At 35.9% G+C, this 22,421-nt stretch overlaps 2 protein-coding genes across 2 annotated transcripts; one reads left to right on the top strand and one right to left on the bottom strand.

Moving 5' to 3' along the window:
• Positions 1 to 4,937: 4,937 nt before the first annotated feature.
• On the bottom strand, positions 4,938 to 12,753 carry LOC140169920 (uncharacterized). The gene is made up of 2 exons (XM_072193238.1): positions 12,107 to 12,753; positions 4,938 to 7,022 (listed from the first exon to the last, which is right to left on the bottom strand). Exons 1-2 carry the CDS (start codon positions 12,302 to 12,304, stop codon positions 5,595 to 5,597), a joined length of 1,626 nt encoding a protein of 541 aa, XP_072049339.1. The 5' UTR covers positions 12,305 to 12,753; the 3' UTR covers positions 4,938 to 5,594.
• Positions 12,754 to 12,936: 183 nt separating this feature from the next.
• LOC140169921 (uncharacterized) lies at positions 12,937 to 20,945 on the top strand. Its single transcript, XM_072193239.1, has 3 exons — positions 12,937 to 13,150; positions 15,868 to 15,985; positions 18,923 to 20,945. Exons 2-3 carry the CDS (start codon positions 15,899 to 15,901, stop codon positions 20,414 to 20,416), a joined length of 1,581 nt encoding a protein of 526 aa, XP_072049340.1. The 5' UTR covers positions 12,937 to 13,150; positions 15,868 to 15,898; the 3' UTR covers positions 20,417 to 20,945.
• Positions 20,946 to 22,421: the final 1,476 nt, after the last annotated feature.

Below are 22,421 nucleotides of genomic sequence, written 5' to 3'. Positions count from 1 at the left end.
AAATTATTCAAAGATATATTGACTTTTTACTTGTTAGTTAGGTTGAAATAGTTATTTTCTTTTATATTTAGGAGACAATTCGGTGAAATGTTCGTAGAATTTTTGAAAGAAGATCAACTTTGCCTATATTTTTGTACATACCCAGAATTGAATACACGAATACAAAACCCACCCAAGTCCATCGAAAATGATTTTGAGAAAAGTAAAAAACAAATGTGTATCATATATACATGCCGGGTATAGGCCATTTTGGATTTCACCTGCTAATACTAGACCCACGTAGAGGGTTGATTATGATAGGCCTACGTATAAGCAACAATTTTCCATGCTTAACTCAGTTTGGCCAAAGTATGGACTTCGGTGGGTTGTGCATTCATATATTCAACTTTGCAAAAATGTGCTCACATTATGACGTCATAGTGATATTATGTGGGGAATGTTTGTACATAGCTATACATTGGTACCAAATACAATTGAAAATTAGGGCCAACACCCCCCCCCCAACCCTAGAACTACTGAGCCATATACAGGGACTACAAAGGGGTGAGTTGCAACCCCGCCCCCCCTCCCAATTTTCAATTACAAACGTCATATGCCGTTATATTTGGTACCAAAATATAGCTATATGTCTACTCTCTCCAGTGATTCCAAAAAAAGTCCGAATTCATCACATAATATCGCTATGACGTAATAATGTGAGCACACCCTATCTATAAAAATATAGGCAAAATAGATTCGGCCAAAAAAAAACTACAATAATTTATTTTAAATCTAAAGTGCGATTTTCACCGAATTTTCCCATAAATATAAAAGGAAATGACTATTTCAACCTAACTAACAAGTAAAAAGTCAATATATCTTGGAATAATTTTATAAGAGTGAAATGAAAATCACGATTGGCCTCGCCTCCCCCACCCCATGGCCATCTTTGATGGTCGGTCCTACTCCCGGGTAAGGTGCTTGGGCAAACATTTTATCACTAAAATTAGCGCAATGGATGGATGGATCTACGATTAGTTTAAGTCGTTTGGACGTAAATACGCATGTTTTTTTTATGGCGGATGAAAAACCTTTGGGGTTGTACAACCCCCCTGCTTAGTTCTACGTTGTAATGGTTATTATATGATGTTTCATAATATTATGGCTCCCAAGGTCTTCAAGTGCCCAGGTTTAGAGATAGAAATAGTTTACATTTTAGGGCCTATATGTCACAAACATATACCTAGACACCAATATCGCTACCATCAGCCTAAGAATATCTTTCAAGTACTTTTTACTTAAATTCACTATTTTAGACCCCATTTTGAATTTTGGACCATAGGGCAATTTTTTTTTAAATTTTGTAAACTAGCTGAATGACTTTGTCATGTCCATAAACATATAACTGGACACCAAAATCGCCACCATCGGCCTGAGAATGCCGTTCAAATGATATAGACTAATATTCGACATTTTGACCGCCATTTTGAATTTTTGGGCATAGGGCAGCCATTTTGGATTTTTTAAACAATATAAATTAATGTTTTATGTCCTCAAACATATACCTACACCCAAATCACGACCATCGGCCCCCGAGATCGCCGTTCAAATAAGTTAGAATAATGTTCGGCATTTTGTATAAGGCAGCCATTTTGGATTTTGATAAACTATGTAAATAACGTTTTCATGTCCACATGCATATTCATAGACACTCAAAATCACCACCATCGGCCTGAAAAAGCCGTTCAAATAAGTTTGGCTAAAATTCACCATTTTGGCCGCCATTTTGAATTTTGGAACATAAGGAAGCCATTTTGGATTTCGTAAACTGTCTAAATGACTTTCTCATGTACATAAACATATATTTAGACACCACAATCACCACCATTGGCCTTAGAATACATTTTTAGTAATTTTGACCCCCATTGTAGGGGCACCCCCGGAAAAAGCACTTTGGGCACATTTTTAATTAAAGTGGACTACGGGAGCGTGTTCTACGCAACATTTCAGTCTAGAAACCGTATCAAACATAAAGTGAACACTATTTCCCATCCGCGCGTGAATGAGAGCCCGACTAAGGGATCTAGAATGAGCGTTTATTGCGTTTCGACAGTATTTTTTGTGGGACATGAGAGCACCTCAGACCTATCAAATTGCATTCTGAATACGAAGCATGTCTTTCTGATATCAAATAATTTTCATTTTCACAATTATAAAAATTTGATATTTTTCACATTTTTGATATCCTCGAAGTAAATTATATAAATCTAATGATATATTCTTAAAGTATATGTAGCAGGAAGGAAAAGCCGACGCTCAATTGAAAATTTTGACCTTTAGTATTCAATATATAGATTATTTTCCCAAAAAGACCTATTTTTTTTGTGTTTTGGGAAAAAAAATCCATATCTTCAATACGAAAGGTCAAAATTTTCAATTGATCGTCGGCTTTTCATCCCACCTACATACACTTTAAGTATAAATCATCAGATTTATAAAGTTTACTTCAAGTACTGTTAAATATCAAAATATCAATTTTTAATGATTTGCCATAAAATGTGTATTAAATTGCGAATTTCAAAAATCAAAATTATTTGATATCAGAATGACATTCTTCGTATTCAGAATGCAATTCGATATGTCTGATGTGCTCTAATGTCCCAAAATAAATACTGTCCAAACGTTCATACCCCAGCCCTTAAAGCAATTTGAAAAAAAAAGAAACTATGCTATCATGGCAAAGGTCGCATTTAAGGAGTTTGCGCATCCAGGGACACCTTATTTTTTTATTTTGGCCATTTTGGACTCCTTAAATCAGAAGTTAAAAGTGACCAAAGGGTCCGATAAAAACTGTATGGACTCATTAGTTTTACTAGCACGGAGGCGTAAATCAGTATACGAATCGTCGATCAAAAGTAAAAAAAAATAAAAAGATCAGTAAATCTTCCAAATCACCATAGGCCAACGACACTAATAATGTCACTGGAATATTTGTCAAGTTCCAAAGTTTAGAATTTCGGACAGGTCGACTCCTTAAATTCTCGTTGGTCCCCTTAAATGTTGGCTTTGCAGGTACCAAAGGGTCCAGAAAAATAAAATTGGACCCGTTGATTTTTTGTGCTCGCGCTACCCCTGTATCATGGTAAGTGGCTGTGTACCCTATTAAGTGCAACACTTTACCATAATGCATTGGATGTACCCTGTAATGGAGTGTCTTCCCATAATGCAATGATAAAGCTATGCTACATCTTCCCATAATGCATTGTCGAAACTATGCTATAGTCATGGTTAGTGGCTGTAACCCGTATGTTTGCCGTACTGTACAGTACATGTTACAGATGCTCTAAATGCTATACAAATATATGAAACTTTTTTATATTGTTTGCCTGCTTTGTAGAATCATCACGTTTGGTCTTTTTTGCCTTGTTCTGCTCTCCTTCAGAATGTAAGCGTGTTGGTTAATCCATCCGAGCTTCGGCTGGACTATTGTTTTCAGCGGTTTCTTCTTCTGCTTCTTTCTTCTTAGTCCAGTATGTTTTCTCGGGGGTTTATGCACCTTAGTCTACCCGAGCTTTGGCTAGACTATTGTTTTTCAGCGGTTTCTTCTTATTCGTTCTTTAGTCCAGCCGAACCTCTGTTGGACTATTGTTTTACAGTGGCTTCTTCTTGCACAGCCGCTTTCGGGCGCTGTGCATTCTTATTTGCTAAGTTATAAACTTTTTATATGTCATTTATTTTTCTTGCTTACATCTCAATTTCTGTAATACTGATCGTGTCACATTATTAACGCTTTCAATCGTTTTATAGTTTTACCCTTTTTTGTTTCCAAAGTATATACAATAAACTTAATTACTTCTTCTTCTAGTTCTGGTAAGTATAATAATTATTCTCATGTATTTTCTTAATGCTCCAATCACAATTATGATAACTCTTTTTTGTTACCAAAATACAAATACAACTAAAACTAAACATTTATTAGGCACTTATTGTAGTCATATGTGATGCGATCCAGCAAAATCAGTCGGAACTCGGAAATATTGATTTTGAGATATAGCCACACAAAGAAAATCTTTCCTTTTGTTTTCTCTTGTTTTGGAAACTCTTTAATTGCTACTATATATGGAACTGGTTGTTCCATATCAGTGGAGTTTTCTGCAAAATCCAGCATTGGAAATGCTTTTTACCATCCTATAAGAAAGTGAAACATTTTTATTGCCGAGTTCCGACTGATTTTGCTTGATCGCATCACATATAGTGACTCATACAGTGTGTATTATTGTCATGTTTGTGTATAAAGCAGGTTATCCAGCAAACACAAAACATTTTAGAAAACATATAAATATCGGGTTATATAAACAGTATATCACATGTATAAAATATAATTAATATTATTCAAAAACATTTTTCAAAACTTGCTGCAAAACATTTTAGCATAATGTTATTTAAGTTGAAAAAATATTTTCCAAAAATGTTTGCAAAAAAATATTTGTCAATAACATTGTGACAATATTCGTAAAATGTTGGTGTTATGTTTTTTTTCATATAAAACGTTTCATAAACTTTATATAACTCGACATTTAAATGTTATTAAAACGTTTTGACCATATGGACCAAATCGGGTTTTTTATCCTGTTTTTAAATCCATTTGTGTGTGTGCTACGTAGTTATATTTTGCAAAGAGTGCACAGTGTCAAGCGTTATTAAATAACTGTATGCACAATTATACTTGGTTTCGTTTGAATACATAGTTAAAAATAGACGCGGGTTTTCTTACCTAGTATTGTGTTTCTCTGTAGGTGAAAGTTCAAGTGTGTGTAAATGAAATCACACCGAATCGCTTTTTGAAAAGAACGTCATATTTTATTACTATAGGAAACTGGTAAATATAAGTAGGCCTATTATGCCTTTCTGAAATTTTTAAGTTAAAGCAATTGATTACGTAGAGGCAAACTACTGTACATGTTCAGTCAACCTCCTTTAACTTAATTACATAATTTTGGATACCAGATTCGCTGAACCATCTAGTGAGCATAGAAGACTACGTCACCGGCTGTGTAACTTTCAATCCTGCTTTTGTTTTATACAATCCGCTTGTTGTTCTAAATCTGGATGATTATTGAATAGGCCTTATAATACTATTGTTGATTCTTACGGATCGGAGGGCGAGGGACTTTAAATCATGCAATAAATTGTAACATTAACTTCGGAAATGTTGGCGTTTAACTCTGAATAAACATCAGCATTAATGAATATTCTCAGTCATCCAGTTGTTGTAACATGAAATTTGGACTAATTATTTTTAGAAATGCTACGTTGCGTGTGATACCATCACACTTCATCAGGCAACTGACCCGTTGGACTGGTCATGTTTTATACAATCCGCTTGTTGTACTAATTCTGAATAATCCTAGTAGCCGTCTGTCACATGACCAGTCCAGCGGGCCAGTTGCCTGGTGAAGTGTGATGCTATCACACGCAACGTAGCATTGCTAAAAATAGTAAGTCCAGTATTTTGATTTAATTCCAAATTTCAAACAGCAGCATCCCATGTATACGTTCGTATAACGTTATTTGAACGTAACGAAAATCATGTTAATGGCCGGGATTAATGGTCACTATTGTCTCTTATACACACGAATGAGTGATCTGCTTTTGTTTACAACAAACAACTTCTTGTTATCGGCAGATAAGGCAATACCAGATGGATTCCAGTTCCAGTCCTTCTTATCAACACGATCCTTGTATTGAAACTTCCCGTTCATACAAATGTACCTAAATACGGTTTTTGGTTCGCCACAATTGCCAACAAATAGCTCTTCCTGTTGCTCAAATTCGTTATTTGCATTCGTTTCAGGCCTTGTTGCAGGCACAGGCCTGCTGCAGCATACGTATTTAGGACACCATGATGAACAGTCAGCTTCTTCGATGCCTTCGGGAGCTTCGATGGTTTCCAACTTGTAACCATCTTTGCTGATAATTTGCAATTGGAAGTTGGATAAAGATACACATAGATTATATCTCATGCAAGCAATCCTGCACATGGACATTTCTTCTGCGTGTTCTGGTACAAATTGCCTTCTGAACTTCCCATCAGAATTGTAGACGGAAATTCGGCCTTGTCCGCTTAAAGATAACCCCAATATGATCTGTCCTGAAAGATCAACGTCAACAGAGTGAATCGAGTCTTTGAAAGTAGTATCTGACCCAAACCACCCAAACCACCTAAACCGCGTTTCTAGGAATTGTCTCCAAGTTCCATTTCCATAACCGGGAATACGAATTTGATCTTGCCAAACTCCGTCACTGCTATATATAATGAATCCGTCTTCGCTAGGTACGATGTATTGATCACTTGGAGAAACAGCAATGTCCAGAACATCGTTTGATGAATCTTGTAGGTATTGTTTGAATTTACCCTCTTCCGTATATAATGCGACCTTGTTCCATGTGCTTGTTACGGCAATAGTGTCGCCACACACAGCGATAGCTGTTGGGAGATGAGCTTTCGGAATGGTCGAAAATTCTAGAATTTGCTTCCAAGACGATTCGTTGGTCGAATAGCTCTGTAGTTCTGGTTTCGGCGGCCTCTGTAGTTTCTCTGCAAGTAGAAGTTCGGTGCGCGACATTTCACAGAAAGGTTTCTGGTTTTCAATTGTAAGAGAATTGAACCTCTCTGCTGCTGGTATTGTTTCTGTCAGTTGTTTTACATTTCTAGCGATTACATTGTAGTTAGTTATAAACTCTGCATCTGAGTCGTCAGGGATCATAGCCTTTTTGGTATCCTGAATCTTTCTTTGCAGCTCTTCTTTTTCAGACTCCAGGTGTTTAAGTTTCTCCATCAAATCATTAGCATTCTCTTCAAGTTTGTATTGTAGTAGTGCTAGTGCACTAGCCTTTTCTGCTGCGGCGTTTTCCAACCCTTTGACATCGTGTCCATCGCCATGAGCTTCAAGACATTTACTACAAAGTGGACCACCTGGACAAAGTTCACAGTAGTATTCAGTCTTTTCTCCATCATGGTCAGGATCAGCACAAACTTCTATCTGCATGATAAAAAATAAATCAAATAGTTTATCTTATAAATCATATAGTTTATCTTATTAATATGTCTAGTATGGTCAGATTCAAATATTTGGTAGGATTTTTTAATGTAATTTATGTCATGTTCCACAACAAGGCTTTTCTACGTGTTTGACGAGATTGAAAGCACCCCCTCCCCTACATATAACCTCTATCAGAATGCAGGATTCTGGAATCGGATAAAAGCTAATGTTTCGTTTAAGCACTATGGACAAAACTGGGTAGATTACCACGTCGTGTACGGTTGTATGGACCACTAGGTTACACATTTTATTTCCAGAAACAAAGAAGCAATAGAACTTTTTAAATTTAAAAAAAAAAAGAAGCTTATTTTGAGGACAGATTGAATACTCAGAATAACGCCAAAGAGCAAACATTTTTTTCATTTGATACAATATAAGATTGTATATATGGCTTATACGTTTTGAAGGGTCTGGTGGTTTTTTTTTTTTTGGGGGGGGTAAAATTCAAACATGTGTCCAATTGGAATGGATATCTAGTGTCGATATGATTTAAAATATGATGAAGGTCAATTCAAGGTCATCAGAGGTCTTTTAAAGGTGTTCATCCCTGCAAAAAATGCTGATGTATGTATCCTTATTTACTTGTTTACAAAGTCCATTGTACATCTGAATACAAATATCCATACGAATAAAATCCTCACACGAAAAAATTATGCTGCTTTCTCCAATCACTTATCTTCTTGCGCTGCTTTCTCCAAAACTATATCTCCTTGCGCTGCTTTCTCCAAACATTTATCTCCTTGCGCTGCTTTCTCCAAACATTTATCTCCTTGCGCTGCTTTCTCCAAACATTTATCTCCTTGCGCTGCTTTCTCCAAAAATGGCGTTTCTTTCACCAATCACTCTTATTCCAGTGAACAGTCTTTTTCTGCATTGTTCCACTGTATTTGACAAGTGTGTTGTTTTATACACCCAGCAAACTTCAGCAATTCGACAGAAGAACTTTAATCCTTTAATGAGGAAGAGCACATTTGTGTACTCAGAAATCACCTTCGTTGCTGTATTAAAATAGCCCAATTATTGGTTATGTAAACTGGTTAAAATGTACTTCCCTTTTAAATCACGAAGACCAACACACACATGTGGAGTTTTACAATCTCCCATGACATTCTGTCATAATAAAGACTTTGGCAGCCTGTCAGATCTGTATCCAGATGATAATAATTATATAATTTTCCATAAAGTCCGACACAATCCGCAGTAGACCCTATGTCTTACTTTGGGTCATTTTCATAGCTTCGAAATAACCATACTTCCAGCTCGTCGGTGAAGACGAAATAATAGCCCTGTGGGCTCACAACGGTATCCTCACTTGACGAGATCCATCTACATATATCTTCATCGCTAGGCTGTTTTAAGTAGCTCTGTAGGAAATTCATCATGTCCATGGCCACACTCGGTAATACGTCTTCACAAACAACTCCATGAGTATCCTGATTTTAACTGGTTATACCATTAAATACCCAGCAAACACAAAACGTTTTCGACATCATTCGGAAAAGGTTATAAAAAGTTGTCAGAAAACGTTTAAATGTTGGGTTATATAAAGGGTACATTAATGGTATAAAATGTTTTCATAACATTAAATAACATTTGTTGGTAATTTACTGCACAGCAAACACAAATGTTTTACAGAAAACATTTAAATGTCGGGTTATATAAAGGGTATAAAAACGTTTTAATAGTAGGTATATCACCTCAAAAATAAGGGCAGCAGAAACACGTTATTTAATGTTTCTACATGAATGACCTTTATTAAAGCATCAAAAATCAAAAAACCGAATTGAAATCGGTCAATGCATTGTGACGTAGTGTCAATTTTAAGATGCTCATAAATGGAATGCAAATCTGCCACAAATTGCTATAATGACAAAATTGGCACATTTCGAGATTTTGAAGGTTTATTTGGACACTTGTTGAAAAAGCAACGTTAATTTAAGTATCACAGGTTAATTGCCTATCTTTTTTAACTTAGTCAAAGAAAACAAAATTTAAAAATCTATCATTGAATAATTATAATAAATTAACCAAATATACTATTTTAGCAATTCCGGCCAATCTGCAGACAAATAAAAGTTGAAAAAATGACTAAGTTCAGCTAATTAATATGCAAAATTGATGCCAACAGAAAACCGTACATGATATCAGGGTGCGGTTTTTTTCACAAACATATGTATACAAAGCTCTTTCAATTGATAACAAAAAAATACAAAAAAAGTAATCAATTATGCAAATTAGCTTATTACAGCTAATTATGTATTCATGATATTATTATGTAAATTAGGCATGAGTAATTTTGAGTTTTTTCGATATTAAATGAAAGTCTTTTCATTCATCATGAATTTGTCAAGTATGAACCTGTTATGATGTTGAGTAAAGAATCTGCAGTTAATTACTTTAATATAATACAAAAAAAAATACAAACTTTGACATTTTGACTGTGTCTGGAATAATATTTTCATTTTTTCTGTCATTTTTTCTGTAAATATGGTATGTGTTACCATTGCTCAAAGCCAAATCCAAAAAGTAAAAATAAAAATTCATTTGCAATGAGACTTTAAATTAACATTTTGTTATCTGGATTAACATGGGAAGAGAAACGGTAAAAGGAACAGCCCCTCTTATTATACCGCGTATACAAAAATGGTGTGGCCTTGGACAAACACACTGGCTTAGAGCTATTGTGGTTTGGAATATTACTCCCTTTAAACTCACTTAAAAAATGTTTTGTTTCAAATCGTTTTCCTCAAGTGTGCCATTCGTTGTCGACGGAAATAATTTACATGCTTAGAAAGATTAGTATTTCAGCTAAATGGTGGTAGATCTTGATTTTTCAAAAGGCCTATATTTATTGATTTATGAGGGATCTTCAACAATCCATTAAAACAGGTAGTAGCTCTTAAACGAAGCAATATTTATTTTTAAAAAAACCGATGGTAGTCACAGAAAGGTTTCACACACCATATATCAAAAATTCAAACAATTGTGATGAATAGCACATTATGAGGAAATTAATTTTTCGGCATGGATGTTTGCCAAAATTGAACAACTTTCATGCGCGCGCTTTTCAATTTACTGTTATGCTTGCATGCACAGTGTAGCAGAAGTATTGTGCAGCCACTGTGACATGCCTATTAATAGCATTCAAAAAACATTTTTGAAAACTTGGTACAAATCATTCTAAAAAGAATGTTATTTTGGGGTTGAAAAATATTTTGCAAACAATGTTTGCCCACAATATTTACAATAACGTTTTTAAAATGTTTTCACGACCTTTATATAACCGGACATTTAAATGTTATTAATACGTTTTGTAAAAAACATTTTAAGAACATTTCTGTGTTTGCTGGGTGCAAATATTTTAACATAATGTTATTTAAGTGTTGTCAAAATATTTGGCTAAAATGTTTGCAAAAATAGTTTACAATGACATTTCGAAAACATTTTAAAAATATTGTTGTAGTGTGTTTTCATACAAAACGTTTTAAAACGATTTCATGACCTTTTTATAACCCAACATTTTAATGTTATAAAAACGTTTTTACCTAAACCAAAACCCAAAATATAACTTATTTAAAACGTTTTAAAAACGTTTTTGTGTTTGCTGGGTACTCTCTTTTTGGGAGCTATAGCTACATCCATTTACATTACAGTCATGCCAAGAATTACTACCAACATGATGTTTTGTATTAAATCTTGGATTTCACCTTACATCACTTCCTGTGGGGTTTTCCCCATGATGTCATTCTTTCTTTACAGTCTCAGGGATTTCGCCCTTGACATAAATGGTATTGAAAAATTATTAAGTTAGGCGGGTAGCCTAACTTATTTATTTCTTGCCATTTATTTCCTCTTTCTTCTTTCTTCTTTCTCACAATTTGCTACTACTTCCACATCCTTGATCGGATTTCGACCAAACACGGTCACAAGCAGTATTGGGTATCTGGCTACAAAAGTTATGGGTTGTTTTTAACGTCGGAGGTCATCCAAGGGGTCACAGGGGTAAAAAAAAGTCATTTTAACCAAAAATGCCCCGATTGAGCTGAAATTTAAATGCAATGTTCCTTATGGCATTCTAAACATGTTTAAAATATTTTTAAATTCATTTAAGGTCATTAAGGGGTCATAAAGGGGTCAAAGGTCAAGTTTCTCAAAATACTCCAATGGAGCTGAAATTTAAATGCAATGATCCTTATGGCATTCTAAACATTTTGAAAACATTTTACAATTCATTGAAGGTCATTAAGGGGTCAAATGGTGAAGTTTTCAAAATGCTTCAATTGAGCTGAGATTGAAATGCAATGATACTTATGATATTCTTAACATGTTGTAGATATTTTAAAATTCATTTAAGGTCATTAAGGGGCCATACAGAGGTCAAAGGTCAAGTTTTCAAAATGCCAGCTTTTCACGATTAATAATATAATGGCAATTAATGAAACAGTCCTATTAAAATTAATCTTTTCCAGCACAGTATTGCTGCTTGATCAGATCTTCACAATCATCCTTGCAAAGGGCACATTTGCTCTAGTGTTGTTATTTCTATCATAGGGTTTTTCCAGAAGTCTTAATAAACACACTATTGCATGAGTATGAAGGTAAATTCCCCTATTTCATGAAACAGAATTATACAGGGTACATTAGCAACTGTTACGATTCTTCATAGCGAGCGTGTAGAAGAATACAAATATCACTACAGATATACTTTTGTAGGTTATGTGGTTCTTGAGTTATGTTGTAACAATAAATCAAGCACGTTTTCAAATTATATTATTTGGAAAAATGAACTTTTCCAAAACATCAAAGTGTTGGGTTTTTTTTCAATAATATATTGATTTGAATAATGAAAACGTGTTTCTCATAAATTTTATAATATTATTGTTAAAAGATTAGCAGTGTCTGTCCTATTATAAGTAACTCGATCGTCCTGCGTATTGCATTAAGATTTGAGGACACATCGACACAGAATTTAATTTTTCAGCTTTTATTGCAGGTCTTAAACCACACAAACGTAAACAACCTACCGGTTTATATGCTGGAAATCCTTCCTTTGGTACGGGGTACTGCTTTTTCGGCTCACACGTAGGACATTGTACATGATTTTTGTCGGCACATTTTAGAATACATTCATTGCAAAAATAATGCCGGCATGGTAGACGTCTAGGATCATTCATATCCCGCTTGCATATAACACACTTTGCTTTTGGTGTAATCGTTTCCATTTTTGTGTATCAGAAGCGATCTGTAAAATAGTAGCATATGCAACGTATAACCAAACCACGGTTATCATTCATATCCCGCTTGCATATAGCACACTTTGCTTATGGTGTAACCGTGTAATCGTTTTGGTGAAATCGTGTCCATTTTTGTGTATCAGAAGCCCGGGGGGTCACTCCCATTGTGGCCTGTACACCATCCGCGATAATGAAAACGAGTAAAAGGGTAGTTTTTCGTGGGTAAGCGTTTAGGGTGTCAAAAACATGAAATATTGGAAAAAAGGGTAGCGAAATTGCAATTGCTAATACGCGGAAATGAAATTTAGGGTATGAAATTTGATACAAGGAATAAAATCCCTGTTTAGGGTATTGTTTTAGCCAAGGGTTAAATCCTTGTTTAGGGTGCTTTTCAAAAGTTGATTATCGCGGATGGTGTACAGGCCACAATGGGAGTGACCCCCCGGGATCAGAAGTGATCTGTAAAATACTAGTAGTAGCATATGCAACGTATATATAACCAAACCACGGGAAGCTGAGCCAGGTTTTATGAATATGACATAAAGTGTCAAAGAAATCGTCATGCGCAGTAAAGTTGGTATGCGCTATATACAGTGATATACCCCGGATGATATACCCCGCTATAATATATTAGTTATACCAAATATAAAACGCACTGCAATGTGTCGGCACTCGGCAGTATGAACTGAGAGTACTGGTATGAAGGAGTCATTCACAATATACAACTTGTATATAGTTCACATGTGTAACGATAAATTGTAGCATACTTCAGTTTAGAGCGTCTGTTACTCTCACACTGTGTGTTTTCTTCAAAGCTTCTCTCTGTCATTTTCGGTAAGTGCAGATAACCTGATATTCAGAATTACAGATTTGGGCATGATACCAGGCTATGACGTAGGTAGATTTTCTTTCGACATATAGGGGAATCCCGGAGGGGAATGGTGCTATATCCGTGTGATACTCAGACAGGTGAAAGAACATGCCCCGCAACCAGGAACAAACGAACACATCGTATGAAATATGCCATTTTATAGTTTGGCCAAAAAAATGTCTCAGACACATTTGGTAAAAAAGCTTGGTGCTATGCGATTTTTATTTTTTTATTTTTTTAAGAAAATGAGCTATACAGGGTGTCCCAGAAAAAATTACCGAGTGAATAAAATTGAATGTAAGTCGAGAAATAGACATCAAAATCAAACAATTTAAAATGTAACGCATAGCCTATTTTATTGTGCATCACATACGAAAATTTTATTTGATTCTTTTGACTGGTTACGAAGAAATTAACGATTACATAATGCCTGCATCAATGCAGTTCATTCCAAGTTTGATCAACAGGCACCTTTATCATAATTGCTCACCGCTTCCTAAAGTTTGTGTATCTCATTAAATTTAGTTCACATTATATGTTTTATAATTCGACGGTGTTATGTTATTAATGCTTTCACTGCTTTGTCCGAGAAACAATTTCTGCAATTGGTAGCTTTCCAAATTTAATTCTTTAGGTTGTGCAGATATGTTAGATTTTAACTTTCCAAAGAACATTTGAGCCAAGAATGACAATGATCAAGTGCTTACAGCTTCACGTGTAATTTTTGATACCATGCGACATTAATGTTGAAGTTTTAAACTTTGCATTACACTTTCTTGGAAATATTCTAAAAACATTAACGTGTGTGAGAAAGATTTTTAAAAAGCTGGAATTCTGTATGAATAATTCTTTATGCAACATTTATATCAACATTAACGAAAAAAGCTATTTACAAGTACTGAGCATTATCTTACATTGAAGCTTTCATTTTCAATATCGTGCAGATTTTAAAATTTGAACACAGCCTAATTAAATGTTTTGCAAGAAAGATTATTTAAAAAGAACGAAAAGGATTTCACCGAACAAAATATGAAACCGATTGACAGTTAACCACTAGAGCGCATTGTGTTGAATGGTCTTTCTTTCAAACTTGGAATGAAGTGAATTGACGCATGCGTTATATAAACGCTCATTTCATCGCAATCAGTCAACCGATTCCAGTAAAATTAGCATATAAGATGCAGAATAAGATGGGCTACACGCTGATACTTAGATTTTTTTGATTTTGATGTCCATTTCTTGACTTACGTCCAAATTTATTTGCCCGGTAATTTTTTCTGGGACACCCTGTAGTGCGATATTTTTTTTACAGTCCAGACAAAATATGTATGTACTTTTTGATATTCAAATACAGAAACATAGTAATATACATACACAATGAACAGATTTGTTTGTCTCTGTTACAATCATGGCGAAATGTGTACAAAAACAAGAACCAAACTGCCAAAAAAAGACAAAATTGAATCGCTATACGATACTGGAAATTATCAACAAAAATGAGCATAAATGGGCAAAAAAAAGAAAATAAAAGAAAATACGGTCAACGCGTAGCGCTATGCGCTATGATTTCATATAGCAATGCGCGCGGGTGTATGAGACATACATTCTTTTTTTCTTGGCCTTAAAATGATCAAATTTGATTTTAAACGGGTACAAATGCGGTTGGATTGATGACAACAACATGATAAGAACCTTGCGGTCCTTCCAGTATGTTTGCCAGGGTCAAAGACACTGAAAACGATAGGTTTTCACAGGGTTGACCAACCATTGGTGTCGGTCCGTTCAGATCGATCCATAATCTGCCTCTTCATGTCTGGCGACTGTGGGCGGCTCCTCTTTGTCGCTGCTGCTATCGATGTCGATAGCGGAATATGGGTAGTTTCACGATTCGTCCGAATCTCCACCACTTATAGCAGCGGCAGAAATGGCACTATAGACATCCCACGCTCTCTGGGTCGCTCTCACCATGCTCTCACTCACACTGTCGATTAGCGGCTTATGCCCGATGCTTTCTGCATTGCTTTCCGGGTCAATGTCCCGGGTCAATGTCACCCTGTTGATCTACGACATTTTCTAATATGCTTTCAGCATTGCACTTTGGGTCAGTTTCGCCCTGCCGATTTTCGGAGCTTGTTTTTCCACGAATTTTCATTTTAATGTGCTAGTGTAATAGGTTTGCCATACTAAAATACTCGACTAACCCACTCATACGACAAATTAGGATTTAATTTAAATCTGGTCAACCAGACATACTTATTTTTGACGGATGAACAGTGAAGCCAATGACCATGATTCGGCGAGGTATGTCCTTTATGATTATGTCCCAGCCGTGTGAAAGTTTGGCCCGGATACCTCCTCCACGGTTGAGGGCCTGGAATGTTTTTGCTCCGTCCTCACCCAGATTACCTCTTTCACGCCACGCCACGGACAGTCCTCGCCGATTGTCATCAATGCAGGAAGCGTCCGGTATTAAAGGTTATTTGCCTCACAACCCAGCTGAAGACTGAAAGTTTCAGTCGCAACGTCGGTTCGTCGGTAAATTAATAGGTATGTCTGATTGACCAGATGTAAATTAAATCCTAATTTCAACATACCCAGATGAATGAGAGTCTACACAGTTTCATACTGCAAAATACTTGATTTAATATTGTTGGATCATCATTTTTGTTTGTTTTAATAGGAGGATTAACCTGCCACTGACAAGACAGGCAATGGCTAATTCTGGTATGGATTTAGACGAGACAAACCAATTACATGGTGAAAATGAAGGATATAATAGTATAAACACACAGATAAAGGTATGTATTCTTCTTCTTTCTTCATTTAACGTCTTGATTAAAATTACTCATTCGTAGGAAGTGTTTGTGTTGGTTTTGATATTATGAGCTCCCGATAAAATAACAATTGGCGCAGAATAGCAAACGATACTGATTTAATAAGTTTTATCATGTTGTTTTGGACATCCAAAACGTGCCATACACCAGGGGAGTCAATCCATTCCGAAGTGTTGGGGGGGGGGGCAACTTGGTGAAAATTACAAAATGGCGCGAACCGGCCTAAATGTACTATTGAAACCTTGTTGTGTGTTTGTTTCTGAGACCTTTCTGTGTTTTTGAGACCTTATTATACTTTTGAGACCTTGTTGTGTGTTTATTTCTGTGACCTATATGTGTTTTTAAGACCTTATTGTAGTTTTGAGACCCTTGAGTGCAATCCACGACCTCGGAGTTACTTGCATGACTTTGGCGGGCTATTTTGAAACAGTCATGGTTGCACATGCAGGGACTTCTTTTGAAAATCCTAAACAAGGTATAGCAGTCGTTGATAGGATATGCAGCTTATAGAACACGGATAACCCCTATTCTTAAAGTTTTGGTCCTCAATATCTATTTTATAATCCGACGGTGTTATGTTTTTCATGCTTCCACTGAAGATGAACAGCAGTTTGTCCAAGAAAACTTTGATTTCTGCAATTGGAAGCTTCCCAGCTTTAATTTTTATGTTGTGCAAATGTGTTATATTTTAACCCTCCAACGAACATTTGAGGCAAGAATGACAACGATCAAGTGCTTACAGCTTTACGTGTGATGTGTGATATCATGCAACAATAATGTTGAAGTTTTAAAAGATTGAAACTTGGCACTGCCATTTCTTGGAAATAGTCTAAAACATTAATGTGTGTGAGAAAACTTTCTAACCAGCTGGAATTCTTTATGATCTACATCTACATCTACATACATACTCAACAAAGTTGCATGAAAGCAATATCTGGCTGAGGTGATTAAAGGCGCAGGTTGAAATCAACATGGCTATACAAAACCGAGAAGAATGAAATACTACCTATATATTTACATATTATTAATAAAACCCTGATTTGGCAATATACACGGAAGGAGGTGGGGAGTTCCATTCTATTATTGTCCGGGGAAGAAACTATATTTGTAGGTGTTTATATGAGGTTTGGGGATGGTATTGGCGTATTGGCGAGTTTTAACTGTCTGTGTTTGAACATATTCAGGAATGGGTTTTTCGCAATTTCGCCATTTTGAATTTTATACATTATTGTTAAACCATGTTGTCTTCGCTGCTCAAGGGAAGGCCACTCCATATTTTGAAGGATATTAGTGAAATTTGCTATAATTCCTTAAGCAATGATTATATCAACATTAACGAAACATGATATTTACAAATACCGAGCTTCATATTACATCTTTCATTTTCAATATCGTTTAGTGTTTCAAATTTGAACAAAACCTAATTAAGTGATTTGCAAGAAAAGATAGTTGAAAAAGAACAAAAATGATCCACCAAACAAACTATAAAAAACATTGACAGCTAACCACTAGTGTGCATTGTGTTGTACTGGAATGATCTTTCTTTTCAAACTTTGAATGAAGTGAATTGACGCATGCGTTGTGTGTAATCGCTCATTTCTTCGCAATCAGTCAACCGATTCAAGTAAAATTAGCCTGCTACGAGCGTAGCTTATAAGATGCATACGATTTCTCGACTTATGTCCAAATTCATTCACCCGGTATTTTTTTCTGGGACACCCTGTACATACCTACCACACAGTCACAAAACACCCACTTGTTGGACCCGGCCTGCTAAAGAGCCTCTGAAACACATTGGGGTCTACAAAGAGAGCCACAGAATGTTTAAGAGTTTTTCTTGATCAATTGGTGTAATTTCGAAACTTCATAAATGTTGTAGAAAGTCCTTAAATTTGACATCAAGGGGGGTCAGATATCAAAGTTTGTCAATGTTGGTATTTTTGTTCAAAACCATACTTGCGACGTACCATTCTCAAGTTATAAGCAACAAGGTAAAAAGCTCAATTTTTGGGTCTACAGGAGTACAGGGGTCAAAACCTGAAGTGTGCACAGATTTCAACGACACTGATGTCAAATTGTTGGTCAAGTAAAAATAACAGAGAAAATTAATTATTTGCACTGTTCTTTTGCACCTATAAGAAACCCATAGGACATTACAAACCATGGCCATTACTGGGTTGTATTGGGTTGACCTGCATTTCCCATCGTCGCTTTGCTTCCCTAAAACAATTGGTGTAATTTCGAAACTTCATAAATGTTGTCGAAAGTCCTTAAATTTGACATCAAGGGAGGTCAGATATCCAAGTTTGTCAATGTTGGTATTTTTGTTCAAAACCATACTTGCGACGTACCATTCTCAAGTTATAAGCAACAAGGTAAAAAGCTCACTTTTTGGGTCTACAGGAGTACAGGGGTCAAAACCTGAAGTGTGCACAGATTTCAACGACACTGATGTCAAATTGTTGGTCAAGTAAAAATAACAGAGAAAATTAATTATTTGCACTGTTCTTTTGCACCTATAAGAAACCCATAGGAAATTACAAACCATGGCCATTACTGGGTTGTATTGGGTTGACCTGCATTTCCCATCGTCGCTTTGCTTCCCTAAAAACAAACACACTCCACCCAAAAAAAAATACATACTCATATGTGCCTGCAGTTGTGTTTCTTTATGCATCTATATAGTAAAATTGTGGAAACAGACAGTCTAAATTAATCCTAAATGCTAGCATAAGGAACAAAACAACATTTCTCATATCCGAGCGTTTTCAAATTAATTCTCCACAGTGTTAATTCTCATTGCATTTTAATAGCGTAATGCTAAAAGGTGCACCAGACAAGTGCGTAATTCTACCGTTGACCCTCCCCAACATAATTATACTTGTATTTTGTTTTTTACAGACCAACATAGCGCATGGAGATACTTATACCGTCTCATTGATTTTGATGCCGGCAGCTGTCACCATTGGGTTCACGTTGGTGCTTGCAGCAGTTCTTTCACCAAAATCTCTTTCACCAAAATGCCAAGTCGAAGAAGCATTTGCAGTGGTTAACATTCTTCTTTCCATCTGCCTGATGTGTTTATATGTGTGCTTCATGATGATGTATAAAAACACTGATAGAACGTATTTCGATATATCGTTAACAGTAGGGCCAAAGTTTGGATCAGGAGATAAAGTGGATTACTTCTTAGTAGGGTCACTTTTTGCGTTGAATGTATGTAGTGTAGTTGATTGCGTGACAGCATTTACCTCTAGTCCTAGCAATACTACAATTGCCACCGATGTCATCATTGCCATGAATGCAGTAGAAATAGTTTTGCTGATAATTCAACTCATTTTTACTCTTTTTTTCATTCCCAGGTTAATGTTTAGTTTCAATTTTGAAGACAAGAAAACCATGTATGCATTTGCCACTCTCACGACGCTGCAAATGTGTTCCTGGCTTGTACATGCATTCGAACCCTTGATTACATTGGAACAACAAATTCCTAACTTCCCTGATTCGAGCCTATGTGGTCCTATCGGGGATAATGCGAATAACGGCACATGCAAATTGCAAATTGGTAACATCTATTTTGATTCTTTTCATATTGAATATTCAGCTATTCTAACAGCATTTTTGTTTATTACCGGGAATAGAGTAATGTATTCATCTCCTGATCGCGCGTTACCCCCGAATCAGCAACATAATCATGCACGTAATTTGAATGAAAATAAATGCAAGCTCTGGACTGTTATCTTAGTATCTTTGGTAATTGCTATTGGCTACCTGGTAGTTCTTATTCTGGCTACATATAATAACAAATTCGACGATACCGAAACTGGATACAACCTGTTAAATGGTACGCAGATACCCGCATTCGGTTTTTTAGTGATTTTAGCTGGAAAAATGATTTGGGATAGCAACTCTGGCAATACACCATTATTTATGAGTGAGTATATAATTATCGTCACCAGCCTCTTTGATGTATTTTGGTATACATTGCGCGACCTATCTGGTATAGTATGTGCTATTTTTGACGAGACTGTTCGAACCCCAGCAATTGTCTCTGTCATTTGGACCACGATCGGAATCTGCAATACAGTCACGCAGACCTATTTAATAGTTGATATCAGACGTATAAAAGAAAAAGTACCTCTTTGGTTTAGGTATGCGCTAATTTTATTCTGTTGCCTTAACTTTGCTGAGTGGATCTCGCGCATATTCGTTATAGGAGCTGCTAAAGAATCAGGAAACCCAATTTCCCCCATGGTCAATGCACTCTTTGGTGTCTATGCTACTGAGATAATTTCGATAATTGCATTCCCCATAATGAACTTGTATCGTCTCTACTTTGCACTGTTTACTTTGGAATTAATTTTCAAAAAGGAGCTGTACAAGCCAAATGACTAAAGGGATTGGCAATAGAAGAAACAACTGGATAGTGGGGAATGTAATGGCTACAGCGGTCCACAACGGTTGGGGAATGTACTTAAATGTAGTTTCTCCAAAAATTCCAAGCCTCGTAATTTCCCGACATTCCCCGGGCTGTGGGCCCGGCTGTGGGTGGAATTACTTGAATAGTGCATTAATTACAGGATGAAAACCAGCCGCTTCAATTACGAGGTTTATTAACAAAGTCACGCCGATAATTTTGTTCTGTATCATGTATATTTTGTCGGTGCCCTGATAGGTACCTATGGATCTTTCTATCGTACCCTGAACATTTGCACAGTTCTCTCATTTTTCATTTATATAAATAAAAACCCGACAAAACTATGCAAATCTCAATTATTTTGCTTGATAAAATCACCCGGGCATGACAGAAACAGTCATCGGTACCTAACTGGACCGATAGTGCTAATAGGACCAAATTAGACGTGGAGCCTAATATATGTGGACTCGGAGTCATATTCACTGAGTCAAGATATGTGTTCAATAACACCACTGTAGCCTTTACATTCCCCACTATCCAGTTGACAGTAAGTCTCGAAGTGACTTTCTACATAACGGGTGGTCTTCCTATACATTTGAATGCAGAGGCGGACAACATGAGACTACTGTGCAGCAAAATTGTCTATTTTGTTCAACTTTGTGATTATATTGTAAACGTTTTCCGATGTTGTCCGCCCCTGCATTCAAATGTATAGGAAGACCACCCGCTATGTAGAAGGTCACTTCGAAACTTACTGTCCACAAGCTGTTATGGCAGCGCGGAGGTGGTCACGTGTGTATTTATAAACGCGCATTTATAAATATAACCACACTAAGTACACTGCTGAACTGAAATGTAGTATATCGGAAGGATGTAAATCAAAACATTATGAAGTTAACTATAATTACATTGTAACGCTATGTAGATGTAATTAGCATATCGAAATGAAATTAATGTTATATAGGACGTTTTGGCGACCCTTGATCTCAGTACAAATATGTAACTCCAAAATTTCGTAACGTTTTTTAAAGGGCTCACAAAACTTACCAGAAAACGTTAACATGTCGACTTTAAGTATAGTTTTTACGTTTTTGAACTTTTTTAAAAATGTTTTAAAACGGTTTCAGGAAACGTTACCTGATGTTAACACGTCCCATTTGGTATTAATATTTGGCTAAAAATAATTTACAGTTACACAACATTCTTAACTTTTTTGACAATAGTTATTTCATAATGTTTTCCTAATCTTGTTGGGATGCCAGTTTCAATGTAATACAATACAATGTAAAGTGATGTAATGTAATCATAATAATGTAATATAATGTAATGTAATGTGATGTAATGTGATGAAATTAAATGTAATTTTATGCAATGTAATGTAATGTATTGTCTCTTAAATTTGTAATATTATGCCTATTTTAAATAGTCTGATGGATTACCGTTCTTCATGGGTACGAGGACTAGTCAAGGTCAACGAGGCTCACAATCTAGACATTGCGACCTTTGGTGAAAATAGTAATGTTTGGTTTGAGATCCTTTTTTTCACTACATCAGTGGAACGAATGTGTTTTGCATCCATACAACTCAAAGAGTAAAATTAGAATTGGTTCCATTTTTATTCTATGCCTATGCTTCCCACGAGGTGTCCAAGGTCATTATGGGGCCAAAAGTTTATCGTAGTCTGGTGATGTAATAAATTGTATCAAGCATATTATAATTATTAACATTAGCATAGTGTAAACGGTTTTCAGTTTTTATTATAAATTAAAAAAAAAAAACAAAAAAAAACCCAAAAGCACAACGTACGTTCAGGATACGACAGGAAGAGCAATCGGTACCTATCTGGGCACCGATATCTATAAGAACTGTGGCAGTTGGTCACTATAGAGATCACACAACGCCATTGTTTGCAAATTATTACGTATTAAGGGGGTACTACACCCCTGGCCAATTGTGTGCCTTTTTTGGCATTTTTCTCAAAAA

This window comes from Amphiura filiformis, chromosome 14, assembly GCF_039555335.1.
Source record: "Amphiura filiformis chromosome 14, Afil_fr2py, whole genome shotgun sequence".
Taxonomy (NCBI): Eukaryota; Metazoa; Echinodermata; class Ophiuroidea; order Amphilepidida; family Amphiuridae; genus Amphiura; species Amphiura filiformis.
The sequence above is the reverse complement of the archived record's forward strand: the minus strand, read 5'-3'. Positions and strand labels throughout refer to the sequence as shown.